The sequence below is a fragment of the Arabidopsis thaliana genome, chromosome 5 (assembly GCF_000001735.4).
Source record: "Arabidopsis thaliana chromosome 5, partial sequence".
NCBI lineage: Eukaryota > Viridiplantae > Streptophyta > Magnoliopsida > Brassicales > Brassicaceae > Arabidopsis > Arabidopsis thaliana.
The window spans coordinates 8,919,537-8,939,499 of record NC_003076.8 but is presented as its reverse complement, the minus strand read 5'-3'; the positions used below and the strand labels follow the sequence as shown (position 1 = coordinate 8,939,499).

The following is a 19,963-nucleotide window of genomic DNA, read 5'->3' as shown; positions in this document are numbered from 1 at the left end:
TTTGGAAATGTCATTATTTTATTTACTATTCACAATATTCATAAAATTTATGTAATAGAATTAGTTTTAGAGTTTTATAATTATATACCGTTATTTTCGATGCTTAGTTTGATGTATGGATGGTTTATATATCTTTTTATTTGTAAGTGCATTTTATAAATATCTTATTTTAAAAAATCTAATATAATCGTTAGATTCCAAACTGAAATCTGGTCTAATCTGCAGAATATCGAGTACTTATACTAATGTAATTCACATGCAAAATGATTTAATGACCAAACGTAATTGTAATGGTAGTTGAGAAAACAAAATGTGATTATTCTACTAAAACTAGATTTTTAGTGTTTTATAATTATTTTACGAAACTATTCTCTAGTTCAATTCGTTTAGCTAATAACTATTCAGTTATTCCGCTATTCGGCTATTTAGCTATTCATCTGACATACCTAGAAAAATATACAATTAATCTACTCTATTTACTAAACTCATATTAATTAAAAATAAACTCATAGTATGCAGCCATTGGTTGATCATAAGAAAACAAAAATATTACTTACATCAATCTTTGAGATTTCCATAAGGTAAAGAAAGAGTCAAAAGTATAGTGGAACACCAAAATCTTACAGGTGGGAAATTCAAAAGGGAACTCCATTAAATATATAAACTTTCTTAACCATTTTTCACACATATATAATATATACACACTCATAATTATATAAATACACATAATCAATCACACATGAGAGATAGTCACATCAAAACTAACAATCTCTCTCTCTCTTTCCTATAAGTTTGAATGGCGATTTAAGAGACCCGTAGTTCTCTGATCATCCTCCGGTTTACACTCTCATCAAAACACAAACACAACGCTTATCTCTCTCACTCTCTTTACTCATTCTTCTCATTTGGATAAGATCTCTCTCTTTCTCTCCCTCCTTTTCAGCAGATTCAATCCAAACCCTAACCTCTTTGATTCCGATCTTTAGAGAATATTTCTCTTCAAAAAATCCATTATAAATACTTTTACTTAACTAAAACTTTTTTTTTTACCATCTCTCTTTTTTTTTTTACTTACTCCATATGCCATCAATGTCAAATTGTTCTTTCTGTCCTTTGTTCTTAATTAGTGTCACCACCACCACCACTACTTCTATACTACAAACCCTTCTCGTATTCTCTTAACCAATACGTACTTATTACACCAAAAGTCTCTTTCTCTCTATATATATATAGATAACAGCCAAGAGAGAGAACCAAGAAGAAGTTATTTTCTTGATGGATTTCTGTTGGAAGAGAGAGATGGAAGGTAAACTAGCACATGACCACCGCGGCATGACGTCACCGCGTCGTATCTGCGTCGTCACCGGTCCGGTGATCGTAGGCGCCGGACCGTCGGGACTAGCCACGGCAGCATGTTTAAAAGAGAGAGGTATCACGTCCGTACTACTAGAGAGATCAAACTGTATAGCATCACTATGGCAGCTCAAGACTTATGACCGTCTTCATCTTCACCTTCCTAAACAATTCTGTGAACTTCCGATTATACCCTTCCCCGGAGATTTCCCTACCTACCCGACGAAGCAACAGTTCATCGAGTACCTTGAGGACTACGCTCGGAGGTTTGACATAAAGCCGGAGTTTAACCAAACGGTTGAGTCGGCTGCGTTTGATGAAAACCTTGGGATGTGGCGCGTGACTAGCGTGGGAGAAGAAGGCACGACGGAGTATGTTTGTCGGTGGTTAGTGGCGGCGACGGGGGAGAATGCGGAGCCGGTGGTACCTAGGTTTGAGGGGATGGATAAGTTTGCAGCCGCCGGGGTAGTTAAGCACACGTGTCATTATAAAACCGGTGGAGATTTCGCCGGAAAAAGGGTTCTTGTCGTCGGATGTGGAAACTCCGGTATGGAGGTTTGTTTGGATCTCTGCAACTTCGGTGCTCAGCCTTCTCTCGTTGTCAGAGACGCTGTGAGTTTCTTTTTTTTTTTTTTTTTTTTGCTTTTTCGGTTTCTTGATTTTTTTAAAATAGAAAGTATTGTGGAGATTATATTATCCTTTTCTCATGCGTTTTCGATATTTTTGCTCCTTCATGTTTTATGGCTTCTATTGCTAAAAAACAAAATCTTGAAAAGCTTTTTCATTCAAGTTGATCTTCTGATTGTTTTTCTATTCTTAACTCAAAGATATTACCTACTTTTTTACAAACTTTTGCTTTTTGTTTTCTAGATTTTTAGAATTTTCAGGATTATGTGTGTATTCTAAGTATTATCCGATCAATATAATAGATTCATAATTCATTTAATAGTATAAGCTTGTACTAAATTCTGTTCCACAAATATGTTTTAAGAGGTTCTTTTTTTTACAGCGCTTTAAGATGTTCTCGTTAAAAGAGTTTTAGAAGAAAAAAACTTCATGTTTAATATTATGGAAAATATTACTTGATTAAATGAACACTCATATTTTTGAAGAAAATATATATAATATAATTATATGCATAGCTTAAAGATTTTTTTTTTACTGTTATCGATAAAAAGTGATTTTTAGATTTCATTGTTACAAAAAAAAAAGATTTCATTGTTACAAAATTCTTAAGGAAACCAAATTATATACAAATATATCTAGACTAATATTGATCTTCTTTGGAAGTTTAATTACCATTCTTTATTAATTGGCTGATAATTTCAGAGAAATAATCTGCACAAATATTTTCCAATTTTTTGCCTTTACAGTAATTCTTTTAAAAGTATCAAAATTTCTTTTGCTTTTTCAGTTTGATATTCTTATTATTTAATCTGTTTAGAAAATTCAAAATTTACGGGAAAATACAAAGGCTGGTATTATCCTAATTTAAGATTTTATTCCGTCTTTTAGGCCCTTGTGACTTCAAGTTCCAACAATTTGTTAATATAGTTTTTATATGAATAAAGAGGTTTACCTAATTTCTTTAATACATAAATATTATTTTTATAACATTTTCAAAGAATAAAAACTAAGAGAACAACAACTTTATTGGGATTGTCACGAGCACGCGCAAACATTCTCACAAAAGAAAAGAAAAACAGTCTCTTAATATTATTATTCATGATAAACTAATAGATAATAATATGATTTTCTCATCCAAATTATTTATCTGCTGTATTGCTAATTATGTTTTCTTTTTACTTGTGAAGGTGCACGTCCTACCACGAGAGATGTTGGGTACTTCAACTTTTGGGCTGTCCATGTTCTTACTGAAATGGCTGCCCATCCGGCTTGTTGACCGTTTCCTTTTGGTTGTTTCCCGGTTCATCCTCGGGGATACTACCCTTTTAGGTCTTAACAGGCCCCGGTTAGGTCCACTCGAGCTCAAAAATATCTCCGGTAAAACTCCGGTTCTCGACGTTGGCACGCTAGCCAAAATCAAAACCGGAGACATTAAGGTAGTGTATAATCTAATCAAAGAATATATGATATGAATACATACTAAAAACCAGTTTACTGATTGTGATAGTTGATTTTGTTAATGGTAAAAAGGTGTGTTCGGGGATAAGAAGGTTAAAACGACATGAAGTTGAGTTCGATAACGGAAAAACAGAGAGATTTGACGCCATTATATTAGCAACTGGCTACAAAAGCAACGTACCCTCTTGGCTAAAGGTATTCAATAATAATGATAATATTGTTATTTTACCTTTGTCCACCTTCTTTAACAAATTATTAAAGTCTTTATTCTTATTTTCTTAAGACCAAAAATATACATCCATTATGAATTTTGTACTAAATGGGTTTTTGGAAAACATATAATTTTTCAGGAGAATAAAATGTTTAGTAAGAAAGATGGATTTCCAATACAAGAGTTCCCTGAGGGATGGAGAGGGGAATGTGGGCTATACGCGGTCGGATTCACAAAACGTGGGATTAGTGGAGCATCAATGGATGCAAAGAGAATAGCTGAAGACATACACAAGTGTTGGAAACAAGACGAGCAAGTAAAAAAAATCTGAATCAAAACTTATTGACTAGACAGTAGAGAAAAGCTAAGGTTTTCTATCAAGAAAACATAACTTGCCAAATGCCGGTAGCGATCGAAAAAAAATTGATGGTTTTGTTTCAAAGGAGGTGATGTAAATTAAGACTTATCTCCAGCTGCAATGCAAATTGGGGAAAAGAATGAAAAGGAAATTTAGTGAGAGTGATTGTGGTGGGAATTGATGATCATCTGCCCCAAAGGAGAGGAGGGGACCCTCTTCTCTTTGCATGCTTATAACCCACTTTGTAAATCTTTCTATACCTTCTTTCTATGTTTCTAATTTTTCTTTTTCTCTTTTCTTTCTTTTATTTTTGTTTTTTTAGATTTCCATAGTTAGGTATGCTCTTTGTTTTTCTTCTCTTTTTTGGTTCAATTTTTTTTGGCAGAGTATTGTGGTGAGGTTTTTTTTGTTTATATACATAATCTTTGTTTTAACTAAACTTACTTTTTTTTAACGGACATAAGTAATTGAATATGTGTCCTACCAATGAGTGTGTCAATGAAATTTCGTTGTCGAAATGATTTCATTCCCTAGTAGAAGTGTCATATAAATTAGGACCACTGCTTGTACATTCGTCAGAAATTAAGACCTGCACATTTATAATTCTGCTGACCCTTTTTTCCAATTATTGCTAGATGTACGGCCTCCACATGTTTTTTTTTTCTCATATTTTTGTTAATAAATTTGGACATATTGAAATCTATACTAGATCTCTCTAGTCAGATATATAGATCGTCCATTTTAGATTCCATTGTGGATCTCATAATCAAGTTGTTTTTATCTTGGCCGTATTGATAGGATCTCTTCAATATCATGAAAAATGGTAAAAATTGTTACAAGTATCTCCGCAAAATCTAATTATACCTTATGGTCGCTTCTTTGGGATTTCTACTTCGTCTATGACGAGGTGAATTTTCAGACATCGCAATTGTTTTTGCTTGTTTTGTTTAAAATTTGGGAGGTGAAATTATTTTACGAATGTTTCTGTTTAGATAATGAGCAATATTTTGACTGTAAATTATATGCGATATTTTAAGAAGTGTTTAGACAATATAATATAGGTATAAATTATGTCGAAATTTTTCTTTCTAATTTTTATTACAGATGTCTTTTAGCTTCTTTTTTTTTCTTTTTCAATTATGTACTTGATCAAATAAAAAGAAATGTGAAGAACTAACTTGTTTCTTATTGATTCATAATGAGGTTACATCACATATATATACATACTTGAGGAGGTTACATGTCTAATGGGCTAGGTTACAAAAGCCCATAACTACTTAAGTATATGACCGACCTATGTCTAGTTTCCATGGGCCGGACCTACGGGCCGGACCAACTGTGGCTTCTTTCCACGGGCCGGGCCGACAGACCGACGGGCCGATGGACCGGTGGACTGGTGGGCCGACTGGTCGATGGGCCGTCACACCAATGGGCTGACGGACCTATCCTCCAAGGACATGGGCCACGGTTATGGAGTCCATCCAACAAGTGGTTTACAACACTCCCCCTTGGATGACATAACCGTGTAGATGCCTACGAGATCTCAGTAATGCGCTAGGGGGATGCTGCCTCATTAAAACCTTACTAGGAAAACCCTTTCGGGACAAAACCATAGTGAGGAAAAAGAGTACAGCACGCATTACTCCCCCTGAATTGGTCATCCCTGTAAGTCCTTAAGCCTCCGCATCCCAATCTGATGCGCGAGCTTCCTCAATGTCGTTGCTGGTAATGCCTTGGTGAATAGATCGGCTGAATTGTCGCTTGAACGTACTTGTACCACCTTAACTTCACCATCCTTCTGTAGGTCATGCGTGTAGAAGAACTTGGGCAGAATGTGCTTCGTCCGATCTCCCTTGATGTATCCTTCCTTGAGCTGAGCAATGCATGCCGCGTTGTCCTCGTATATGATAGTCGGCTCCTTGGCTTCGACCATTCCACAATCGGCTCGTATGTGTTGAGTCATTGACCTCAACCACACACACTCGCGGCTGGCCTCGTGCATCGCCAATATCTCCGCCTGGTTAGAGGAAGTGGCCGCGATGGTCTGCTTCATTGATCTCCAGGATATTGCGGTTCCACCATGAGTAAACACATAACCCGTTTGTGACTTTCCATTGTGCGGATCTGAAAGATATCCTGCATCAGCAAAACCAACTAAACCTTCTTTGTTATGGTTAGTATAATATAAACCAAAATCAATTGTCCCTTGTAGGTATCGAAGCAAATGCTTGATTCCTTCCCAGTGCCTCTTGGTCGGACAAGAACTGAATCTAGAGAGGAGGTTCACGGCAAAACATATGTCCGGTCTAGTGTGGCTAGACAGGTACATCAACGCTCCTATGGCACTGAGATATGACACTTCAGGACCGAGAATTTCTTCATCATCCTTCTTTGGACCGAATGGATCACTATCCAATCCTAGGCTCCTCACCTGCATTGGGCTGGTCAATGGGTGGGCCTTGTCCATATTAAATCTCTTGAGTACTGTTTCTGTATATGCCCTTTGATGCACAAGGATTCCTTTATCTACGTACTCAAGCTGCAATCCCAAACAGAACTTTGTCTTGCCTAGGTCTTTCATTTCGAATTCTTTCTTTAGATATTCGACTGTTTGGGCGATTTCCCCAGAGGTTCCCAGGATGTTCAAATCATCCACATATACTGCTATTATCACAAATCCTTTGCTAGCAAACTTCTTGATGAAGATACATGGACTGATGGGGTCATTTTTATAGCCCTCTTTGACTAAGTACTCACTTAACCTATTGTACCACATGCGCCCACTTTGTTTCAGCCCATAAAGCGATCTGTTCAGCCTTATGCAGTATTGGTCTCGAGACCCATTCTTATCTTTTCCTTTGAGCTCAATACCCTCTGGTAATCTCATATATATCTCATTATCCAGTGGACCATATAGATATGCGGTTACAACATCCATTAACCGTAAGTCAAGGTTCTCTCTTATTGCCAGACTTATTAGATATCTAAAAGTCGTTGCATCCACCACAGGGGAGTATGTCTCTTCATAATCTACTCCCGGTCTTTGTGAGAATCCTTGTGCCACAAGCCGTGCCTTATGCCTCACGATTTCGTTTTTCTCATTTCTCTTCCTCACAAAGACCCACTTGTGTCCTACTGGCTTTATATTAGATGGTGTCCTCAATATTGGACCAAACACATCTCTTCTCTTTAATGAACCTAACTCCACGTCAATGGCTTCTTTCCACTTTAGCCAATCTGACCTTTGAGTGCACTCTATGATAGACGTGGGTTCATGATCCTCATTTATCTCATATGCTACCTCATATGCAAATTTCTCGTCGACGTCGACTTCTTTTCGGTTCCATTTTATTCCAGACATGATGTAGTTTATTGAGATCTCATCATTATCAATTCCTTCAGGACCATGAGCTTCGGCGTCCCAAATCTCATTTGGTGGTTCCTTAGGACTTGCCGCGGCCATGTCTATGGTTTCCTTTACCTCGGTTCCCATTGCACCTTTCTTAGTCTTTCGAGGATTTTTATCTTTGGAACCTACTGGTCTACCTCGTTTCTTCTGTGGGTTAGACTTGGTAGCAATTACATTGATTCCCTTCTGGATATCAATACGTACTGGTGCATTACAAGCTGGTATGTACGATTTCACAACTCTCTTTGGGTCAGCAAAGGAATCTGGCAACTCATTAGCTAGCTTTTGCAAATGTATAATTTTATGGACCTCTGAATCGCACATCAGAGTCCGAGGATCTTGCCAATTCAAGGATGTTTGATTCCATGCTATCTCTTTTATTTCTTTACCCAGCTTGTTCGTCTCACCACCTAACGCAGGAAACTCGGATTCACTGAAGTGACAATCCGCGTATCTAGCCTTAAATAGATCACCCGTTGTTGGCTCTAGATACTTTATAATGGTGGGAGAATCAAATCCAACATATATTCCCATCCTCCTCTGAGGTCCCATCTTTGTTCTCTGTGGTGGAGCAATTGGTACATATACGGCACACCCGAATATCCTTAGATGGGATATGTCTGGCTCATGACCCGTTAACAATTGGGATGGTGAATATTTGTGTTCACTAGATGGCCTGATACGAATAAGTTCCGATGCATGTAATACAGCATGTCCCCAAGCGGCTACTGGGAGCCTCGACCTCATCAGTAATGGTCGAGCTATCAATTGGATTCGTTTAATGAAGGATTCCGCTAATCCGTTCTGTGTATGTACATGTGCCACGGGATGTTCCACACTTACCCCCATGGACATACAGTAGCCATTAAACGCTTGGGACGTGAATTCACCGGCATTATCTAGACGTATAGTCTTAAGCGGAAAATCTGGAAAATGGGCTCTCAGACGAATGATCTGGGTCAGTAACCTAGCAAATGCTTGGTTCCTAGAGGACAACAGACAAACATGTGACCATCTTGTCGATGCGTCAATGAGGACCATGAAGTATCGAAACGTCCCACATGGTGGGTGTATTGGTCCACATATGTCCCCTTGTATCCTTTCTAGAAAGTTTATGGTCTCTTTATTGACCTTTGCCGGTAATGGCCTTATTATGAGTTTCCCTTGTGCACATGCAGCACACGTGAGCTTCTTTGGGATAACTCTCTTTTCTTTTAGGGTGTGCCCCTTTGAACTTATCATTAGCTTTCGCATCATGTTATGACCCGGATGGCCAAGCCGGTCATGCCACAAAGTGAACTCCTCTATGAACTCTTTGTTCATTGCCAAATTAGCTTCGATCATGTTGATCTTAGTATGATAAAGACCAGTGGACAATGCGGGTATAGTTTCTAGGACTCTCTTATGTCCTTGGGCGATCTCTGTTACATGTAGGAATTCTCTATTCCCTTCACCCTTTGTTTCAACGTGGAAACCATTAAGACGTATGTCTTTGAAACTTAACAAGCTCCTCTTTGAGCTGGGTGAATACAAGGCATCACTTATTTCAAGATGTGTGCCGTTTGGTAAGAGTACATGGGCTTGGCCGTAGCCCTCAATGAGACTCGCTATACCCGCTATAGTGCTAATGTTGGCATTTCTCAATGTTAGATTTATGAAATATCTTTTGTCTCTCAATATCGTGTGGCTTGAGCCACTGTCCACTATGAGTATGTCCTTGTCCTCGGCCATTTCTAAATGTGGACAAGAACTATATCTTAGGCGATAAAGCAAACAATAATGAAGCAAAGCAATTCCATTAAAATAAATAAATCCAAGACATCGCGCAATAGAGATCAAACTACAAAGCAAAGCAAACAAAGCAAATTTAAAACTAGATGTATATTTTCCCAAGATGTCCGAAGTCTCATAATCCATTAGGTCATCGTTCTCGTGGTCGAAATCCCCTTCACCATCGAGATGAACCAAATTGGCTTCGGGTCCCTTTTGCTTTATCATCTCTTGATATGCCTCAATGAGGTGCTTAGAGGTTCTGCACGTCTTTGCCCAATGGTCGTCCATGCCACACCTATAGCACACGGACTTAGCCTTTCCTCGCGGTTTGTTAACACCGCGGCCTCTACCTCTACCTCGGCCATAGTTCCCACGGCCTCTACCACCATAGTGGTTTCCTTGGCCGTAGAAATTGCCACGACCTCTTCCACCACGTCCTCTGCCACGGCCACGGCCGTGAGGGTTACCCCTATGGACGTAGTTGGATTCCTTGGTCGCCTGAGGTTCATTAGGCGCTTTGGCCATTTCGGCTCTATTGGCTTCGGGCACAGCTGTGGATCCGGGAGGTCTCAATGCGCTGTTCATGAGTAACAGCTCATTGTTCTTCTCAGCAAGAAGCAAGCAGGAGGCTAGACTTGTGTAAGTCGTAAACCCTTTCGCACGGTACTGTTGCTGAAGCAGTACGTTGTTCGCGTGAAAGGTCGAGAAAGTTTTCTCGAGCATGTCATTCTCAGTCACCTTCTCACCACACAGCCTCAGGATAGAGACAATCTTAAAGAGCTCGGAGTTATACTCCTCCACGGATTTGTAATCCTGGATCCTGAGGTTAAGCCAATCATGTTGGGCTTTGGGTAGTTGTATGGTCCTTTGGTGGTCGTATCGATTCTTCAACTCAAGCCAAAGCTCAAGTGGATCCTCGACCGTAAGGTACTGATTTTTCAAACTCTCTGCTATGTGATGGCGTATGATTGAAATCGCCTGATACTTTGACCTCTCCGTTTTCTCATTGCCTTCCACAATGCACTCGGCGAGTCCTTTAGACTTCAGCTCAATCTTGGTGTCCAATGCCCATTGAAGGTAATTGTCACCAGATGCCAAGAGTGCAGCGTACATGAGGTTTGTGAGCTTCGACATCTACAATGAAGAAGTTACGAGTCAATATCATGTAATGGACAAATCGTAAATGTCATGAAGACCATAAATCGATTTTTCTATTTACTCAAGGATTTGACTTTCTCTTTTCCTCTTTCCCTTGGGACAATTTCCTCTTTTCTCTAGGATAATTTCCCTTTTCTCTTTAGGAGAATTTCCTCTTTTCTCTAGGGATTATTTTTTCTTTTTCCTTTTGGGAGAGTTTCCTTTTTCGGTCTTAGGGTAAATTTTCCTTTTTAGCGATTTTCTATTTTCCTTAGGGTTTTGGTTTTAGGGTTTATGCAACATGAGGGATTTTAACAATTCATGCATGCAACCATGAAATCAATCAAACTAAACACCCTAGATAACTTCAAACAATCACGAAATAGAATTAGGGTTTTGATCCGATTATAGTGTTTTTGATTTAGGGTTTATGTCTTTTAGGGTTTCGGATTCTAGGTTAAGATGTTTTCGATTTGCAAGTTTAGGATAAGCAATAACAAGACAAACAATCGAGCAAACAAGCAATCATATTGCAAACACTAATCAACCGGGAGCCGTTTGTTAGATCCATGTTCGATTAGGGTTCTTTAGTTTTAGGGTTTAATGAATTACCTTTCTCCTTTGGGGTTGTACGGACTGGAACCGGGAGCTAAAGACCTTGGTTATCAAACGGTGGTCGCTGGTTGACAGTCGGCGGTCGACGGAAGTATCGTCGGTTGACAGACGGTCAGCAAACGGTCGACAGGCGGTCGACGGAACAGCGGACGGCGGACGGCGGACGAGCTAGGGTTGAGCGACGGCTGCTAGGGTTTTGTTAAGAGCAAGCTCGTGCTGATAACGTGTGAAGAACTAACTTGTTTCTTATCGATTCATAATGAGGTTACATCACATATATATACATACTTGAGGAGGTTACATGTCTAATGGGCTAGGTTACAAAAGCCCATAACTACTTAAGTATATGACCGACCTATGTCTAGTCTCCATGGGCCGGACCTACGGGCCGGACCAACTGTGGCTTCTCTCCATAGGCCGGGCCGACAGACCGACGGGCCGATGGACCGGTGGACTGGTGGGCCGACTGGTCGATGGGCCGTCACACCAATGGGCTGACGGACCTATCCTCCAAGGACATGGGCCACGGTTATGGAGTCCATCCAACAAGTGATTTACAACAAGAAATTATTTATGAATAATGATATATCTTATGTATTTTGGTAATTTTCCTTTTGAATCTGAAAGACGTTCAACCATTTAAGAGAATTTTCACGCTTTTTTTTTTCTAAAAGTGAAAAGTGTTTAATTTTGTTATGGTGTTTAAAACGACTTTTGAATACTAACATAAATCACATATACACAACAACACATTATTTGTTCATATTTTGAAAATTTAACTTCCATTTCTAAAAAGATACATATCAACTCCGCAAAATTAAAAGTACAAGGCAATATAAGTGGTTGTCATCATTGTCAAATTTGTAAATTTTGATAAATAGTAATATCAATTCAAAATCCTCGCAACGAGAAGTTCAAGTCCACATTTATAACTTTGAAAATCTAATGCATGTGATTGTAAAACCTTTTAGAAGATCTGTATGAGAGTTATATTTATTTTGATTTTATAGAATTGAGCTGTATTTTTGGAGATGAGAGCTAAAGTTGCAAAAGAAGACTACTTAAAAGTTTTTTTTACAAAAAATAACGTTTGAAAAAATATGATTATTGTAGGAATAACAACGAAGATATAGGCGTTAAATTTATTAAGTTGAAGGAAAAACTGATAATGATTATATTTTTAGTGTTTGATCCTAAAATGAGAAAGCGCGACCGAGGTAATGTGTCCCCCACAGTCAATATTTTCACGATTATCTCGCCGAAGAGAATGTCACAGATATTATGATATGTGGCGAGAAAGAGCTGAGCCTAGGTATTTGAGCTTGATGCCACTCTACGTACATTGAAGCCTCTTTTTCCTTCTCAAACCCAATGACTGTTTTTGGATGGAATAACTAATGTTCTAGATGAGGATGAAGGTCTTGAGTAACATGGTTGATGTAAGCCATCATGTCGAAAAAGAGTAATCAGTAGATGGAGTGTCTCAATTTTAGTGTTTCCTTCTCTTGTGTGAGTCACCTGAAATTTGGACTACTTTGTTCCTCTATATCATCTTCGTTTTAAAGTTGAACAAAACTATATAGTAATAGATGGTAGATTCATTAAACAACAAATTATTAGTTAAGTGTGGAAGATGAAAAACACTACTGACACCCCTAGTCTTGCGATTGTTTTGGTTGTCTAACAAGGAGATTCACAAACTTTTATTCAAAACACGATTACAGCTTGTAAAGAAATTGTGGAAATATTTTTTTAAAACTCTCTAACTATGTTTTAATCCAATAAACCAAGCTACGGGACTTAGTTAACAAAAAACCAACTTTTAGAGTTCTTTTCAATCCCAAAGAAAAAATGGTATTATTTTGGAGTGATATGGACTAACTAAAGGTCGAACTTATATCCATAACTTCATCAGAAACACAAATTGCTGAATTAGTACCAAAATTTTCTTGGAAACTTACAAAATTACAAGTTTCCTACCAAATAAGAGTTTTTTTTTTCTCTTCGAAGTCTTTGGACCATTAGTCATGTGATGACCTTAAAAAGTCAATGTAATTAGAGAATGTATACTGACATATATTTCTCTACGCGATGGGTTCATTTTTTTCCCACTCAGAAATATACCTATTTAAAATCCTGGAGTTTTAATTGATGAGAAGAGATATTTATACATGAAATAAAGAGAAAATTATGGCAAGTATAATGGAAAAGGAAAAAAGGGGAACAAGGATCTTACAGAGAAATTTACTTTTGTAAAAGGCACATAAGTAACAAGCTGGAGCCCTACACTTTTGCCAAGCTGTTGGGGAAATTTTAGGAAACAAAATCAGATATTCAGATCCCAAATCAAATCTTTCAATTTTATTATTGTCAACATCGAATCTTTAATTCAAAACTTCACTTTTTCATTTCAATTAAAATCTGGTTGTAGTAATTAGTAGTGGCTGACTCCAAATAGGCGAACAGATTCTATTTATCATTACAATTCCTAGTCCCACATTTTTAACATAAGTAGCACTTACTTTTTTCAAATAATGTTTCTGCTTTTTCTGAAGTTTTCTTTCTTTAATATTTGCCTTTTTTTAGTTTTATGCTTTTTCTTGGCTCTGAATTATATGGTTGGCTTGTCAACCAAATTGTGTTGGAAATTGGTGCTCTTTGACATCAAATAGTATAGATGATTGCGTCCCCTATATCTTATACATACAACTGTAATATCAGATTATTGTTTCACTATATTTTCTTGCACTGTATACAAATAAAAAAGAGTTCGTTTTAAAATAGTTAAAACTGATTAACTTATCACTGTACAAACTAGTACATGTACATATAGAATTAGCTCAGCTGCTTAATCAACTTGTAATAACAAAAAATGACCACTATTATTTCTGAATAAAAAACCCAATAAAATCCATGTTTATGAAGATACACATGAACGTGGAACAAGGAAAATGGTGTTTTACAAGAACTAGAAAATGACATTACAAGGATCTAATGGACTAAAATTATTAGACAGGAAGACAGTAAAATGTGAGCTGTATCAATTTTCTACCGAAAAGGGTATCTATATATCATCAGTATGGCATAGTGGACTTGGTAACATGAGCATTTAGTAAGCTATTTGTTCTTTCTGGAAAGAGCATCCTTAAAAAAAATGATGGAGATGTTGAATTTTGTGAACACTTTGTCATACAATAAAAAAAGGTGAGTTTCAATTAAAAAAAAAAAGGTGGAACTCTATATATTTAGCATTGGTATGCACATACATATATAACTTTGAGTTATGTCCATCATAGATGACTATCTAGATACCCATGGTTTTATGTCATTCACATAAATTAAAGGATGAAACATTTGCTAAATTGGGTGAATGGAAGAACTTGGTCAAGTTAGAGAAGTAAAATAGGTTTGAAAGCTTGAGAACTGAAAACATGTTGGAGTCTATAATTCATAGTCGACTAATTGTGTAAGAAACAATTTCTCGTTTCTAGCTTTTACAATTTCATTTGTGACTTTCCACGAAGTATTGGTTCTTTTTTCTATTTTGAATATTAGAGGAGCCAGAGTGTCCTCCAAAAAAAAAAACATAAAAAAAAACATATTCGGTGATTCAAAACAATTCATATGTTTACCACTCTGGCTCAAAACAATTCACAGAAAACCATAAACTTGTACTAGTTAAGTTCTAAGCTATGTTAAGGTCTTCACATATTTTCATGTATTGGAAGCAATTTAGTTATAAGCGTATATATTAGTTTGATATGCAAAGTAGATTGCTTATACGTAGACTGTAGAGTTTGACACAAATATCGAATCTAACAAAGTTTAAACATATTCTTGAGTCACAGCATATATAATATCGGTTTTAGGTTTATTAGGACGTGGTTGCTGTAGTTTATACAAGCATGAACTCAACTCTGGAGTTTGTATGCATTAGATTCGAGCACCAAAACATTTATGCTTGCATGATAGCAATGTGACAAGGCTTTGGTTTGACGTGTCACAGTCACTAATGCTCTATTTGGCACGCTCTACCTTCATTGATTCTCGTTTCTACCAAAAAAAAAAAAAAGTTTCACTGATTCTCGTTCTAAAAATATTTACTTGTAGTATGTAAATTAGCTATGTAAAACATTAATTATATTTTTAGTCGAATTAATGGCAATGTTGCCTCAAGAGACTGATTTGCTTTTCCGTTGTGGTCTACGTACTAATTATCATTTTTGCCTTAGCGTCGTGTTAAAATGACTTCTACACGGGGTTTTCTTGGTTATATGTTACACAAAGTATTGCATCATAAATTATAAAAAATAAGAAATGCATCATCATTTATTTGTATTAAAAACAGAATAAAATGAAAATAATATTAAATAAAACTGAATTTTGATGAGAATTCTTATGTAGTTAATGTATACAAATTATCTACATATATGTAATAATATTGTAAGACTTATAGTAAGTTAGAATTTTTTAAAAAAATATATATAAATTGAAAAGAAATCTTGTATAGTTATTAATAGTCATATTTAATCTTTTTAAGTTAATCTAATAAAGTTGTCGATAAAAAAAAGTGTTTAATATTTTGTAATTGAACTTTTGAGGAGAAGTAGACTTAAACTTGTAACATTGAAATGCATGTTACCGTTCATGTGCCGATTTTAAAACAAATTTAGCTTTAAAACTCTTACTTCTTGATCTCAAAACGATTCAACCTCTAAAAACTTAATGCTGATTTTAAAACGTATATAACTCCAAAAAATCATATTATGTTACGAATGGTGTAATATTAAAAAAAAAATATAAGGGAGAGAAAAAATAATAATCTAAAGAATTAAAATTCCGCGGGAAATAAAAATAACCTCACAAAACCTTTAACAAAAATAATAATAACAATAAGCTCACATAGAAGAGGGAAAATAGGTTTGAAACATAATTAAAATTTGCAAAGTATTTATTAGTGGTCCAAAATGAGTCCTCCTCCACAAGGGAAGAGACCTCGCTGGACGAACAAGCCGTTGTCGTACATTTGGCATCAAAGGGTCCCAATTATTTGTGAACCATCCGATTCCAAAATGCTTTAAACTCTCAATGGTCCTTCGCATTCATTGTCTTAACGGTCTCAAATGGACCATTTCAGTTTTCGTCCGTTAATTGATTTAATTAAATGGGAAAAGATGATCGGACGGTGATATTAGCAGTCAAATATGACATGTCCTATCATCTCACGGCTGTGATTTTATGATTTTCGTTTTGTTCGGTTATGAATCTCATTGTTCAATGATTAAAAACGAGTAATCTTGGAATTTTAATATATGTCAGAAGATTTGACGTGACGATGCATCTCTCCATAATTACTCACGAGGATTTTAACTAATAAAAGCCACACCAAACTTTACCAATGTTTTTGTTTTGTTTTCCATAATTTTGAATCATCTAATGAGACTTGTACTAATTGCGGTATTTGTGTTGCACCAAAGTTTCAGCTTTTACAGATTTGGTTATACAAATTAGGTTCGTTTTTAGGCTGGGCTTTGAAGCTCAATCGTTGGCCAACAAAATTTTGAGTGATGCGTTGGAGTATCTTAATTCCATAACATATTCTTTGTAACTCAATACACAAATAAATTTTTAAAAATTATAATTATTTATATATATAAAAGTGAAGATGTTGGTTTGTTTTAGTTTTTCTTTCTAGCTAATGTGCTTATATTATGGTAGAATTTATTTTATCTACGGTGAGACTATTCGAAATTAAAAAATATTTACGAGTTGGAGATTTGGAGTGATGCTGATATTTTTTTTATCCATCCATCTCCGATCAAGAAACTATTAGCATCACTCCAAGTCTCTAATTACTCGTAAGAAAAAGAACAACAATAGCTAACAAAATTCGTAGCCTATCATCAGTTCATCACGTAGTAACCTAACAAAAAGAAAGGATGACGCATGCTTGTTATTTTGCTAATATATGCTCAAAAGTTTTTTTCTAATTGATGAGATATACACATAAATGGTATAATATTAAGTAAGCTAGCGCTATATCAAGTTGATATTAACATCTTGGACCTTGGCCTTGCTTTACATGCCTACATGTTTTTGGCGATAGATTATGTTTTATCTTCTAAATCCTTTTTAAAATTTTCTTGTATTTCATTTCTAACTTAGAGACATACATATATGACGAGAACCTCGACCATATGATCATCTACACCAGGAAATTGCATATTAAGATTTACTACACATGCTTGCACTCATTTGTATTTTCTTTCACAAAAATAATAATAATCATTCTACTGGTAATCTGGCAGCAAAATTTACACGTTAATATACTTTTATCAAAAGATCAATGACATATGACCATGCCGAATATACATACTTGATGTCCTGTATTTGACTTTGGTGTAGGTGATATTCTTGAATACTTTCTTCCTATTTGAAATATATATCTAAATAAGGAAACGAAAGCCAAACAATTAACAATCTGTTCAAGTAATCATGAGAAAGCAATAGTTCGAAGAAAATAATTTAAAAGAAAAAATAAAGACAAAGTGGAAACAAATACATTTTAGAAAAGTTAAGACATTCATGAAATAAATATCAAAGTGGAAACTATTACCTATGACTCTATGAGTTTGACTATGCGGGAAACGGTAGTCAAATTGCAGACAAACTGCAAATTATTAGTCAACATGGTTGTAGACCGTTAGAAGAAAACAAAACATATATATATATATATATCTACTGGTTTTAGTTTGGGCTTGTACCGGTTATCGGTTTGGTAACATGGCGAAAATTTTGATCCAACCACCCTAGACCTGATTTAAAAACATGGCAAATAAGCATTTTGGACTTTTTTTTTTTGTGTCGATTTTATATAGAACTCAAACGAACAAAATCTGAAAAATATTGTTTATATAAGTGATATGAAACGGTTCAGTACAAATTTTTCGCGTCATGTTATCCGCTTTTATATTTGTATTACGAGAAATTATGGATAAAAAAAAACTTGGAGTTCAATTCATCAAATTTTTCATTAATTATTTTTTTGCTCGCATGCCAAATTACTAAAATCATTTGATAGTGGCTGCAATTTGTTTTCATATTTTCTTTTTCGATTTCCTTGAATCAACAATATTTTTTTCTCTGTCATGTATTTCAATATTATATTTTTGGGTCAAATTTCAATCTTATGTTTTTACATTAGAAGGTCTAATATTTGAAAAGAACACTTATAGTGGTTAAATGGCAACATAAAATGACATATGAAGTATATACATATCAAAAGTAGTGTGTTAAGTTAGGGTTACAAATCTAAATAAAAGATAGTGTTGCAATTTTGTTTTTTTTATTAATTCTATGACAAATTGGTTTAAACAGTTTTACGTAGATCTTTTTAGCATATATAATCATTCTTACAAATAATTGAGGATTGATATAAAAACATGTCATATTGAAGAATAATGTATCTATAAACGGGTGCATGTGTGAAAAACCAGATGATTACACAAAAACCTCTCACATGCGAAGAGATGAGACAAAGATTCTAAAGTGGAAATAAGTGTAGAAATGAGGTGCAAAGAGTGGTCCTGACTAAAAGGTCTCAGAAGATACTAATGCCTTCCTGGTGAAATGCAATAGCGATTAAGATTACAAAAGTGATGTCTCTTCACTTTAGGGTCCACTCTTCTTCTCTCTTTTTTTCCTTTTATAGCTGAATCGAAGATGACGGATCGTGATCGTGCATACTCATAATTGGATACTTGTCTCTCTTTTGTGTTTTTTCTTTCTTAGCTTACATTACAAGAGAAAGAATAAAGTGTTGTTAGATTCCAATGCATATACATATATATACTTATAAGTGTTGAACAACGGATATTCCATTTTATTCGTTATGTGACACTCTTGTTGTTGTTGTAGTTGTTGTTGTTGTTCTGTATCACTAAGTCGTGTAAACAAGACAAATTCTTATGATTTATTGTAATTTTATGTAAAGAGAATTTTACACAATCTTCTAAACCATACCGTAAAATATGTTGCCGCACATTCTCTTGGTTTTGAAAGATTTGTTGGACTCTCCAAGCCAAATCCAACTCCCACATTAGCTCTGTATCAGCCAAAGTATTATTGTATAGATTGGTCAAGTGATGATCAGATACAATTGGAGCTTAGCAAAAGTTGTGGGGCTGATGGTTGGTGAAAGCATGACACTATGAGAGTGTGATAACACTTAATTACTCAGTCACTCACTATCCCCCATTTCCCAAAATTGTCACTTCTTTATGCTTCTTTTTCAATTTCCATTTTCATTTCTTTAGTAGTAAGAAATCAAAATAATATCTCTCAAGTCTCACCGTGTGTGTTTATATATATATACCAAGTCTCTTTTTTTCTGTTGAGTGTCTGAATTCCCGATTTGGTTATAGCAACCTTTACAAAAGTATTTACATGGTAGGTAGAGAGTGTTGGAAAGAAGTATGTGATACAATAAATCAATCAAACACAACAAACATAAAAAAAAAGAAAAACTTATGATTATTTTGCTTAATAGAACAAACAGCTAAGTGGAATCTAAGCGGTGTATGTTATTAAAAAGAAAGAAAAAAATTAGATTCAAGTTCACATAATAGATTTTTTTAAAAGGCTAATGCTACGTATAACTATCAAATCCTATAATATACAAATAATTGAGTGACTTACACTAAAATTTAATCAATATGCTAAGTATATTGTCACCTAACCATTCGAGCCCCTTTTGTTTTCGGGACAGTGAATATTCCACTGTCTCGTTTGAACTGATGAACATGTGACAAAGAAAATGCACTTTCACATTTGAAAGCAAATATGTTTAACACAGTGATAGAGGATTGTTGCCAGAAAAGAAGGTGATATTGGGTTTTTGATGTCGGGCCTTTTGGGTATAAGGCCCATTGTATTTGCAAATCACATCTCAAAAAAGAAGGTAATGTTGGTTTTTTTATCTAATCAAAATATCATAAGAGTTTATAGCCATAAATAACGAGGT

At 35.6% G+C, this 19,963-nt stretch overlaps 1 protein-coding gene, 2 long non-coding RNA genes and 1 pseudogene across 5 annotated transcripts; 1 reads left to right on the top strand and 3 right to left on the bottom strand.

Moving 5' to 3' along the window:
• Window positions 1-731: 731 nt before the first annotated feature.
• On the top strand, window positions 732-4,559 carry YUC6 (Flavin-binding monooxygenase family protein). Of its 2 annotated transcripts, NM_001203470.1 has the most exons (5): window positions 742-1,965; window positions 3,168-3,416; window positions 3,511-3,633; window positions 3,789-3,965; window positions 4,123-4,460. In NM_001203470.1, the coding sequence occupies exons 1-5, from the start codon at window positions 1,276-1,278 to the stop codon at window positions 4,186-4,188; spliced, it is 1,305 nt and encodes a 434-aa protein (NP_001190399.2). In that variant the 5' UTR covers window positions 742-1,275; the 3' UTR covers window positions 4,189-4,460. The 2 variants fall into 2 exon arrangements, with proteins under 2 accessions (NP_197944.2, NP_001190399.2); NM_122473.3 differs by having other exon boundaries at window positions 732-1,965; window positions 3,789-4,559.
• A 1,105-nt stretch (window positions 4,560-5,664) lies between these two features.
• On the bottom strand, window positions 5,665-10,323 carry AT5G25615 (annotated as a pseudogene; the record flags this gene model as incomplete). Its single annotated transcript has 1 exon — window positions 5,665-10,323.
• A 1,730-nt stretch (window positions 10,324-12,053) lies between these two features.
• AT5G04035 lies at window positions 12,054-12,403 on the bottom strand. Its single transcript, NR_142727.1, has one exon. It is a non-coding gene; the product is annotated as an other RNA (long non-coding RNA).
• A 5,999-nt stretch (window positions 12,404-18,402) lies between these two features.
• Window positions 18,403-18,673, bottom strand: AT5G04025. Its single transcript, NR_142726.1, has one exon. It is a non-coding gene; the product is annotated as an other RNA (long non-coding RNA).
• Between the last annotated feature and the right edge of the window lie 1,290 nt (window positions 18,674-19,963).

Coding starts and splice junctions, on each gene's coding strand:
- YUC6 (NM_001203470.1), top strand. CDS start 1,276: ATGGATTTCTGTTGGAAGAGAGAGATGGAAGGTAAACTAGCACATGAC. Junction 3,417..3,510: donor TCAAAACCGGAGACATTAAG/GTAGTGTATAAT, acceptor AATGGTAAAAAG/GTGTGTTCGGGGATAAGAAG. Junction 3,966..4,122: donor GTTGGAAACAAGACGAGCAA/GTAAAAAAAATC, acceptor ACTTATCTCCAG/CTGCAATGCAAATTGGGGAA.